Source organism: Alosa sapidissima, chromosome 10 (assembly GCF_018492685.1).
Source record: "Alosa sapidissima isolate fAloSap1 chromosome 10, fAloSap1.pri, whole genome shotgun sequence".
Lineage (NCBI taxonomy): Eukaryota > Metazoa > Chordata > Actinopteri > Clupeiformes > Clupeidae > Alosa > Alosa sapidissima.
The window spans coordinates 23,857,693-23,869,754 of record NC_055966.1 but is presented as its reverse complement, the minus strand read 5'-3'; the positions used below and the strand labels follow the sequence as shown (position 1 = coordinate 23,869,754).

The 12,062-nt window shown below is 44.6% G+C and overlaps 1 protein-coding gene across 1 annotated transcript in view; it reads right to left on the bottom strand.

Moving 5' to 3' along the window:
* rspo3 (R-spondin 3) overlaps positions 1–7,944 on the bottom strand; it is a 14,657-nt gene extending 6,713 nt beyond the window's left edge. Inside the window, exons 1-4 of the mRNA XM_042108087.1 lie at positions 7,171–7,944; positions 1,472–1,654; positions 761–904; positions 305–451 (exon numbers count right to left, since the gene is read on the bottom strand). Of these exons, the coding sequence (XP_041964021.1) occupies positions 305–451; positions 761–904; positions 1,472–1,654; positions 7,171–7,261 (565 nt within the window). The 5' untranslated portion in view covers positions 7,262–7,944. The remainder of the gene's footprint in view (positions 1–304; positions 452–760; positions 905–1,471; positions 1,655–7,170) is intronic.
* Positions 7,945–12,062: the final 4,118 nt, after the last annotated feature.

The following is a 12,062-nucleotide window of genomic DNA, read 5'->3' as shown; positions in this document are numbered from 1 at the left end:
CAGTGTTAATGGAAGTCTTCTGTAGCTCACAATACGGTTCTTGCATTCCTTACGTCATTGATCTATAAAATACTGCATACATGTGATATGACACGTGTGCAACACTAACCTGTACATTGTTCTTTCTATTCTACATTCCTTCGTTGCATCTAGTGTGTGACTAATCCAAGAGATACCACCTCATTTAAGCCCCACTCCACCCTCTACAATTCAGTGCATCTTCATTCCATCTCTCTTTCTCTTTCTCTTCCTCTCTCTCCCTCTCTCTCTATCTCTCTCTCTCCACGGGTCTTCTTGCACTCACCTTGAGGGATACACTCAAGGGCCAGGTCGCTGGGCTCGTACTCCTCAGGGCAGGTGTGGAGGCACTTTCCTTGCAGGAGGAAGAAGCCGGCTGCACACCTGGTGCATGTGTCACTGTTCACGCAGTTGTCGCAGTCTGCAGGGCACTCTGAAAAACCCACACAACCAACAGCCTGGTCAGTGCCTTCAGTAAAACCACCTCAATACAGAAATTAATCTGTACTCTCACACAGGATATGTATCTATGTATGTATGTATGTATGTATGTATGTATGTATGTATGTATGTATGTATCTATCTATCTACCTATCTATCTATCTATCTATCTATCAATCTATCTATCTATATATCTATCTATCTATCTATCTATCAATCTATCATGTACCTATCTATCTATCAATCTATCATCTATCTATCTATCTATCTATCTATCTATCTATCTATTTATCTATCTCACCGGGAACACACTCGCGCTGGGTGGTACTGGCCACTCGACCCTCGGGGCAGGTCTGCAGGCACTTCCCCTGGTGCAGGTAGAAGCCGGGCCGGCAGCGAGTGCAGAAGTTGCTGGTGAAGCAGGAGTCACACTCCGGCCGGCACTCTGTAAGACAGGGCACAGACCCACAGACAACTATGAGTCTGCACATTCAAGATGAAATATGCCATAAGAGCCACACTTTCAAGAGAAGGAAGTAGACTTATTGAAAAGGCCAATGGCTTGTCATTCATAATAAACATGTTGTGCTAGAACAATTCTGTCTTCAATATTTCAATAAAAGATCAGTTTACAGATCATTTTCTCCATCCTTGGTAATATCCTCCATCTTTACTGAGGAACTCTAACTTTGGATAGACTACCAATGCAGATTGACAGGAGCTGGACCTTTTCATGGTCATTCAAAAGTTGATACATAACAAATGTTAAAAAGATGGGAAATTGCTGACTTCATATTGAAAATATGAGCCTAAAGAGCTGTTATGCTTGTTTTGAACATTGCTTTGCCAAAAAAGGAATGCAGTGGATTTGACTTGAATTAAGCAATCCCTTGCAATAACTAAGATGATTGGTCCAACTAAATGTCTAAAATGACTAAAGACAATGTCATACATTGAAATAAAAACATTAGTTTCACTCATTCCAGCTTTGCTGGTGCGTCGATTCACTTACTAGTGCAGTCATTTCTGTCCGGGGAGCGGGTGCCGTAGTAACCGCTGGGACAGGAGGGCAGACACACGCCTGTCTGTTTCATGCCGTTCCTCTCCAGGAAGATGAAGAGCCGCGGCTTGCAGGACAGGCAGCCATTGTACTCCGAACACGTCAGGCACCCGCTCTGACACCCCGGGATGGTCTCTGTGATACACAGGCAACAGACAGTTCAGTTCTCTGGTTTGACCACTGGTTTAAAGTGTAATTCAGTACAGATGAGCGCTTCAATAAAGTCCTTCCATCAAGTCAGACTCCCAAAATGTATGCAGTGAATAGCAAATGGTCATATATTTCTTATATTATAGCATTACTTATTATTAATCAAGGCTATTACAACAATACATACTCGTAATAAGGGCTACAGCTTAACTATACTTTATCCCATTGATTGTACTAGATGTAAAACTTTCCTTGAATGTTTAATTTTGTTAGATGGCATGTATTGTATGTTTGGAATATGCATAACTATCTTTGTCTGAACTGCTTGTCCACTTGGCATAGTAGCAGGTTTGCGTCGCATGGTACAGAAATTACATTAACATTGCATTTCTAAAAACTAGGACTCCTATGGACGTTATCTCATACTGAAACATGCTAATATCTGAAGAGACATTCAGATGAAAGGGAAGAAAAATCATTTGGCACACCCTAAGAGGTCAAATTCTGAACTGCGTAAATGCTGTACTCCTAGGGATGTGAAACCCACAGATCTTTTTCTCTCAGCATGCAGGTTTCGTGTGAACAGACACAGATAATATATAAACACCAAGCCCATGATGCTACAGAATAATAAACACAACAGGGTGGACACTCATCTGCAGATTGTCCAAATGAACAACGTAATCAGCAGACACACAGAACATACGGGGGTTTGCATGCCACATTCTAGGCACAGTTACACCCTCAAGCAACGTGAGAAACACACACACACAAGTTCGTGGTGGGAGACCTTCAGGTCTGGGAACACACACAGTGCTCAACCTTACAACCCCCCCCCCCCCCCCCCCCCCCCCCCCCAAGTCTACCCCCTTCACCCATCCACATTTTATTTCAAGGGGCATAAATAACCTGAGTCAGTGGTGTAGTCTAATTAGCTGTAGTGGATATACTGTGATGTAGTAGTTAGCTGTAGTGGATATACTGTGGATATACTGATCAACTCCAAATGTTAATATGTATCCTTGCCTATTTTAAGTGGGTATACTGAGATGGTGATGCTTTTTAAGTGGGTATACTGCGTAGTCCTGCATATCACATAGACTACACCACTGACCTGAGTGTATACCTTGTCAGTGCAGGAGAATGTGAGGTATTTCTTAAGATATATGATTTGTTTGAGTGACCTGAAAGCACTGACTCATGAAAACAGCCCTACAGTATGACTGTGCGCACACATGCCTAATAAACTTTCAGTCTTCATCCATCTAAAGGCTCTGGCCACTTTGTCATGGCACTTGACATGTTAAAACAACATGGGAACACAAAGAGCATGGCACTGGCATAATAAAGGCTCAAAGTCACTGGTCCCTGTGGAGCATTACGGAATATTTCATGACCAACAATAAAGGGAAGGCAATCATATCTACAGTCACTGTATAAATAGCAATGACAAAAAATCACACATGTGCTAACACAAGTGATGGAAGACTGCGGACCACTCTGATAAAGACGCCTTCTTGTGAGGCTACCATATATTTATGGAGGGGCAACGTGCCAATTTTAGAGGGACAGAGAAAACTGATTGGCATGTAAGTGCCTAGTGTGGGAGGGAGGAACACAGTGAACTAGAGGGCAGAGCTGACAAGAAAAAGAGAGAGCGTGGGGGAGAAGGGAGGATAGAGAGAATGAAAAAGGAAGAAAGAGAGAGGGAGAAACTATTAGCGGCTGCCAATTGATCCCAGGTGCTGCCCCCAGAGTTGCACCTCTCCTGGCTGGCTCGCTAGCTGTGCCGTCTGGCCCTCAGTGGACGTCTGCAGCCCCGGAGGCCAGAACAGGGCCTGCATTCACTCACTGAAGGGGCCAGGAGGGTTAACCTGGGGTGGGCCCAACATCCTGGAGGACATCTTAAAAAGTCAGAGAGCACAAGAAAGGGTGGTGTGTGTGTGTGTGTGTGTGGGGGGGGGGTGTAATCACCTTAGAACAGTGCGGGGTGCTGGTGGTGGAGTGGGGTGGCGTCAGTATATGTCAAGTTGGTTTAGGTGCTGTTTACTGGAGGGAGGGAAGACGAAGTGTGGAGGGAAGGGGTGGGCGAGTATGTGAGGTGACACATCGTTGAGGAGGGCACAGGTGAAAGCAAGCCTAGCCTCAGAGTATACCTGTGCGCACAGCCACACAAGGCACAGGAAGAGATGTTTTTCTTCGCTTGCCTCCACCATTCCACATTACAGGCGAATTGTGCTAATTCTACACAACCCCCCTTCCCCCAACCACCCACTCAAGTTTCAAGACTTACCTCTACCCCCCACCCCGCCCCTCCCACCCACACACATACACACACACTCACACAACCACACCAACCCTTTTTTCTCCAGTTCAATGTTGGCTGCCAGATTGCCATAGATCATGGATATTCTGTTTGACATATCTGAGCAATCTTTACAACTGCTGTCCATTTGCCCACATGCGTTCCTGCCAAGCCTCTAATTCACAGAACCTTTAACACGGAGGAAAAACACAGCCTCTGGGCCACTTGCGTAACCACCTCACCGGCACCCCCAGAGCACTGCATGTTCAGAATCACCGCTCCGCTCCATGCCTTCGGACCCAGCCAACGGCCACAAAATTAAATGAACGTGCATTCCATGAAATCCTTCGAACGGTGGCCTCATTAAAATGTGACCACATGAAATTAAACAGTGACATTAAAAGATGAAGACCTGTCATCAGTACTCACAGAGAACACACATGGTGGATTTCCAATAGTACTGATTTTTCATTGAAATGAAAAGCAAGCAATCACAGTTTTAAATATTATTATATTTCTTACAATATTTCTTGTCAATGTGTCAACGGAAGTTGATCGGTAGGAGATCATAACAGTAGGGGAGAACTGCGGTCATGGATTGTATTTCCACAGGGCCAACAAAGTTGAAATACTGCTAATGCTTTCACCACAATGCAACTCTCAGTGTAGACAAATGGGTCTACTGAATTAATAACTATAAAAGCAAGTAGAAACGGCTCAGTGTAAACAGCCATGATTGCAGTCTTAACAGTGCATGGTGTGGTCAGCTCAACTGAGGTATGATGGAGAGAGTGTGGAGGGAGAGGCCGAGCACCCCGTGGAGAAATCCCATATGAATTCATAATCCCAGTGGTGATGGTGTGATGACAAGTCATTCACACTCAGCAGACCTGGCTTGACAGAGGACATGATGTCACACATGCACACACACACACATTTGCGTACACACACATACAGATGCACGGACACACACACACACACACACACAGACACACATTATATACACCGAAGTACCTCAGTGTTCAGAGCGCATGCGTCTGAATGAGGACTTTGGCTAGTGAAGAAATATAAGGAAACGCAGGAAACCCAAGTGCTGGACAGAATATGTATTGAATTCCAGGAGTGCTCTGTATAGTAGAGAATCTTCACAGGGTACTGAAAGAGTTAGGGATTCAATATAAGTATAACACACTAGTGTACTGAAACTATCTCTTCCTGATGAAGCCTGGGAAATCATCCTGTCACTTATGCTTCAAATCTTAGGTCTGTCCATCCTCACATGAACAACCCCAATAGAATTTGTTAATCTTATAACACATTCAAGGTCTCTAATATGGATTTGCAGACATTTCCGCTAGATCTATCAGGAGAGCGGCAGGAAGTATGGTCACCTCGACCCCTCGGCCATTGCCTCTGCGCACTCATTGTGGTTATTCACCCACCACCGTTGAAGCTCTTTCAATTAGTGGAGGCTGCTCTTGGGTGGTGAGTGTGGGTGTGTAGTGCGCTGCATACATGGAGCTTTGGTCATCTGCGCCTGTTTGTAAACTGAGAGAGCAAGAGCAAGAACAAGCGGCACTTGAAAGAGTTCATATGTACTTCCAGAGCTCACGATTGTACTTATAAGTGAAGAGTGCACAGTTATGCCACAGATTTCGCTTACTTCGCAGTCCATTTTTATTTGCAAATGTTATTTCAAAATAATACAATAACATCTAAGTTTTTTTTCTACTCTCACTGGAATTTTATTTATTTACTGTTGGACACTATTTAAGATAATTATGGTGTGTATATTACTTTGATGTTGGCTTACATGTAAGATTTATTGTTATCATAAAAGCAGTGCAGAACAATCTATAAACGTATTTGTCCTTTTTCATAAGATAGTCATTTTGAAACACTACAGAAAAGTGCAACACCAAAAAAAAAATACTGAACTAATTAAGCTCTCTGAAATGCTGATTATCCATAAAAAATCCTCTGGGTAAAACAAAAAACCACAGCTTTCATATCTGAGAAGACAAAAATTACCCACAGTACAAGCTCTGTTGATGGAAGAGAATGATCCCAAGCATTTGGGATAGAAGCCCTTTCGTTTAATATAGCTAATTAGCTGTTTTTGAACAAAACATTTTTTGGAATTTCAGATATTTCACTGAATCAATGAAAAACAACTGGCAACCCAGTTTTTAGTTTTGATCTGACTGAAACCCTGCAAAATGGCTGAAAAATGAGCTTTGACAATGCAAGCTTTGTCATGGTTTGATATACAGCAGCAGGATTTGGAGTTGGGCACATCCCCTGAGGTCTGGTCTGGTTTGGAAGCCATCTGGACCTCAGAGATTTTACTCACTGACTGCAAAGTCACTGGCTCCCTCGTCACACAAGTTCTTCCATGTGTAAACCACAGGTTAGCTTTAGTGGAACCCACAAAGCACTGTCAGACCAATGAAAGTTTAGTGAATTCTCCTACCTCATCCATTACAGACTTTTAAAAGGTGAACTGAACTGATAAAAAACTAAACGTTTGTGAAGTTAGTTTGAGAGCAAATGAATTCGATAACTGCGCAGTTTTGGCGTTAGGCGAACGCCAGAGACTGACCCAATGGGAACCAAACCCGCACGAGAAGGAACAGGTAGACGACAGACTGACTGAGTTATTGTCTTCTTGTTCTTTTGTAGTAAGAAATGATAGAACCCTAATGGAAACCTGAAGGTCCTAATCAATTATCTGGAAAGAACGATTTCGGAACTGAGATAGTAGAGGCATTGGAGACGGTGCGCGGCTTAGCCATGAGAGATGATGAGTTAAGGGCGACCTGATGTTTGCCAGTAAAATCAATAACCACGCACGCAGTCACACACGCAAACAAACAATCAGGTGCCCTACAACATTCAGTTGTTGTGGATAGCCAGTACATATTACCCCCCCACCCCCTTCAACATATATCGTCATCTATCGACAGAGTTCGGTGCAACCCAGTTGATCCGACTTTTCAAACATTAAAACGCACCCCAACGCAACTGAAAAAAAGATTAAACAATGACCAATTTCTTTCATATTCCTTTCTGACGTTTAACATTTTCTATCAGAAACGGCATTCTCCTAAGAGGAGAGGGGTTTGAAAAGATCCGAGTGAGAAAGCGTGGGACAGGTGTGCATCTGGCCACGGGCGCTCGCCAACCGGTTACTTACGTTTGTGCCGGTGCCTGGAGGCGTGTTGCTGACAATTAGTGTACTCCATACAGCGCAAGATCAAAACAAAGGAGATCAATTGTAATTGCATAGTAACCCAGGGATGAGGATGATGCTTGCTGTGTCAATGTCAATGTCCTCTGCCAACCTGCGACTGTATTTCGCTGATTTCTGGTAGCACGTTACTGATTCCTAAAAAGAGTTCAACTCCCAACCCAGCTCAGGAGCGAGAGAAACAGCACTTACGAAGGCCCAAATGCACCTGGGCCGTCTTGGCAGTAACATCCTGGAAACAATCCGTGTATGTACCACTGATGGTATCCGTAGACAATAACTCATTCCACGAAAATAACTAAAACCACTATCTTTCCATCTAAAAGAGGCTGATGAAACGGCGAAGTAAATAAAAATTCTGAATTAGCCTTCCATGGTGATCAAATACAATTCATCATCTCCAAGTATTCCCCTCTGATCTGATCCAATAATGTACTTTTCAGCGCGTCCAGGTGGGAGTTACGAAGGTTACTTTTTTACGCCCGGCGTGCAAGATGTTCGAATTAACATCTCACTGAAACTTATTGTTTGCGGCGCGAAAACTCAAACGAAACGGGAAAATCTCCTTACTCCGTTTTGTCATTACAAATACCGGGGGTTTAGACACAAAGTTTCACAGCTCTGTCTGCATCATCAAGGTTGAATGGGTTTCTGTCTCTCTACCAGCGCTCATTCACTCTCCACCTCTCTCGATCACTAACTGATGACTTCAGCTCTCTGCCGTCTCTCTCCCCCTCTCTGAACTCCAAAGTTTATTTAGAGGGCGATCCCCCCCACGTCAGAGACCACGCGAGCTACTGACTCTCTCCTAAAAGATTTTTTTTGTTAGAGAGCAGCCGACCTCTTTCAGGGCATCCCATTGCAACATTTATGGGTTACATCAAAGTTAAGATTGCACATTGTTGTCAATGTTTTAGTTTCTTATTTACAATTTTAGATTTTGTTTGTGATGGTAATACTTCATAATGTGTTACCACTGAGTGCAGGAATGTATAGGCTATGTTTAATAGTAATAGCCCACCATCTAATATCTCATATTGGAATGATCACAGCCTGTTGATGTTGCATTATATTGATACAATTTATGCATACCCCTACAGTTTTCAACATATTCTAAAATTTAGATATGAAATTAATCTCAACTCACATGCTTATTATCATTATGCTTTACCCTTGAAAATAATCACAGCAGATAAACCTGAGGAAGTTTTACATTTAGTGTGAAATACATTCTGGACATTCATAAGTTCTGTTTAAACACTATCCAGCAATTAGGTGATATGCAACAAAAACCCACAAGAGGGGTGTGTGTGTGTGTGTGTGTGTGTGGACGGCGAGGAACAGAACAGAATTAAGAAGATCTCTCTCTATACCTAAGTATTCAATTTCTTGCAATTCTCTGTTGGAAACCCAAGAGGACAAATCTCCTCACAGTGCTTGGTGTTTAAGTGCAAAACTCCCTGTCCCAACCTTCATAAATTATTAAATGAAAATGTTTGATGTTTTGATTAGAAATTACATTCAGAAAAACCTATGAGGCTTACAAAAAACAGTGCAGTCAAGCCAAAACTATACAATGTAAAAGGGTAAATACAGTGCCTTGGAGGGCTGATCACCCTTAAACAGTGATGATACCACTGAAAAAAGGCATTGAGTACAATACAGGTATGGAATGGGGATGAAGAGAATGATTGATTAACATTTTTTAAAATCATTATGAAGATGCCAGTAGAAAATAAGTATTGTCCTGTCTCCTGACTGGTCAGAGGCTGCATTTTGGACCAACTCCAGACAAGGACAGAATTGACTGATAGACTGACATTATTTGTTGTCAAGATTGAAATAAATGAAGACATACCAATCTAGTACATAGCAAATATTCTTAAAAGTGAGGAAAAATGCAGCAAATCTATACAAAAATAGGTATGCAAAAGTTTTGCGTAAAAACTACTGTCAACACACACAGATTATATCAAATCAGCAGCTCATTAGAATGTACATGTGCATGCTAAGCACCAGCGCAGCACTCTTTAACAGGGCAACACATGTGCCCCTCACTTCACAGAGCAATACCTCTGCCCCACACACACCCTCGTTCGAGACGCAAAGGTCAGACAGTCAGAGCCACCGGCATCAACAACAGTCTGGCTACTTGTGCGCTGTACTCCCACCATGCGCCTCAAGAGGGAGTCAGTGATGTGGGAGGCCTACCCAGAGAACACCGCTTGCCTCTTTTGGAAAACGACAGGGAAGTTTTCATTCGATATGTGGCGACGGCCACATGAAGACGAATCGGTACATTTTTGTGTGTCCGCTGGTAAGGCGCAGGCCATGGGAATGATTAGGGCTGTACGTGAGAGTGCAGCCCGGTGCCGCACGGCGGTTCGGCGGACATCCCGCGGGGAAGCTTATTTACACGTCTGGCACAGGCTAAAGTGGGCCTGCTTTTCCTAACCGGTCGTGTTGATGTTTGAGAAGAATATCAGACAGACTCAATGACCAGTGTTTCTCCCATTGTGGCTGCAGCATAACTCACAGCAACATAGTTTCAGAGAGATAGAACTAGTGAGAGAGAGAAAAAGAGAGGGGGGGTAAGTAAGAGAGGCAGAGAGAAAGAGAGAGAGAGAGGGAGGGAGGGTGAGAGTAAGTAAGAGAGAGAGAGAGAGAGAAATGCTAACACAATGAGATTTTTCCTCTTCATAAATTGTAAACGTGCCAGTGCCATGTAACTCTGAGTAGCTAATGAGAGGCTGACAAACTGCAGAGACTCGTTGAAAAGAGGTTACACCAAAAGCTGGTGATCCACTGATAGGCTCCTGTGTTTACAAGGAGAATTAATGACTTTTTGGAGATTATTTTCGGCATCCTCTCTCGTCTTGAGCGTGGGAGGTGGAAGTTTTAGAAGAGTTGATTTTTTTAAGTGAGGGCAGAATAAAGCCTCTCTTTGTTGCCCCCATTCCTCCCCCTACACAACCCTCCTCCCCCACCACCACCAACCCCCCACTCCAAGTGCTCCCATCCTTGATAAATAAGTCAGAGGGAGAGGGGCTGTCTGGGGCTGACGGCGGGAGGAGAGGTGAGGTCTACCGGTCGGTCCCCCCCCCACCCCACACCCCATTCCTGTCTTAGTCTCCTCCACTGACGAGATCCTTCAACACCCGTAAATGAAGGCGGGCAGGTGCACAAATCAGATGCAGAGCGTGTCTGGGAAAAAGGTGGGCAAAGCCGCTCTGAGAGGTCCAAGCATCTACACCGGTGCCTTGCGTGGCCATTCCCAAACATGGCAGAGAACGAAGACTGACTAAGGCTCCACAACACTTGTCATGCTCAAACAGTGTAAGATGACAAATAGGGTGTCAAGTCTGATCAGGGCAGGGGCAAATATCCCATGATTAGGCGTGTGAGCTGAGCACAGATCTCATTCCAGAACAGTGACTTCAGGCGGCCTTAGAGACAGAGCCATCCATCCCCGGCCAGCATGCACTGACGATTCAGGGCAGAATGTTCTTTCGGCAGCCATCGGTCCTCCTCATGGTACATAGCTCCATTAGAGGATATCCACCCTGATCCTCCTGCATTTTCCACTGATGAGGCAAACAAAGGCTACAGCATAAGAACGAGATAGACAGATAGATAGATAGAGAGAGAGGGGGATAGAGGGAACGAGACAGAGAGAAAGAGAGAGTGGGGAGGAAAAGCACCGGGGAATGGTAAGGTGCTATTGCACACAGCACCCCCCCCCCCCCCCCCCCCCAAACACACACACTCTGCTCCCCAATAAAAGCCTGTTGCTTCACTCGGTTCTCTTATCTGGATTCAGGGGGCTTAAATCAAACCATGATGCATGAGGGAGATGCTCACGCTAGTGCTCGGGGATCAGCCGTGGCACTGGACTTCACAAAGGACAGATAATCAAGGGTTTGGAGCCGTCAGCTGCATAAGCAAAGTGTAAACAACACGGACTGCGTGTGTCTGTGTGTGTGTGAGCAAGTGTGGTCACGTGTAAGACAGGGAGAGTGAGGGAGAGAGAGTGTCTGTGCGCTGTGCGTCACCTGCTCTTCCCAAAGCCTCTGCAGCCCCCGAGATCTTTTTGCAGACGTTCGCCAGGCATTTTCGCAGACGTTTTTATGGGCATGGCGCTCCACTCACTCTGACTGATGAAAACAAGACTGAGGAATCCCCCCGGCAGCCCTGCACTAATTTGAGTGTGATTGTGGCATTAAGGCCACATTCCTTCCAAGTCTCGCCTCTCGCCAGAGGATGGATATTTCAAATAAACGAAAGGGAAGATGAAAAGAGGCACTAGATTTTCCTTCACTGGTGAAAAAAAACTTACATGATGTATTTCCTCTCTAAAGCATGGCCGTGGTGTGACTGCTGAACATATGCTGTTAGAAAACTCCACTGAAATGGATCTAGTCTGAGAAAACACATTTACAAAAAGCCACAAAACCACCTTACCAGACTTGAGTAGGACTTGATCTATTTGTTGTGTGTTTTTTTTAGTGGTGTAGGGGTTGGGGGTTAGTGTGAATGTGAGTGACACCAGACCTGCTGCACAGAGGTCAACCTCCATAACCCCTGAGAGATTTAATCAGGGGAGACGCAACACCTCTCCCGTCTCTTGTTGCCAAGCAACCTGTGTCCCAACCTCAGGCGTTCGCTCCGTATGCTGGGGGATCTGAGCGGGGCTCAGAGCCCGGGGTTTATATTAATCTGCACGAGGCCCGGCAGATTCTTTCACTTTGATTAAGGCCCCTTTTTTCTGTCATAACAGGTGGTCTGTCTACTCCAGGTCCGGCTATTGTCCCGCAGTAATCACTCTCTGCCCTCCAACA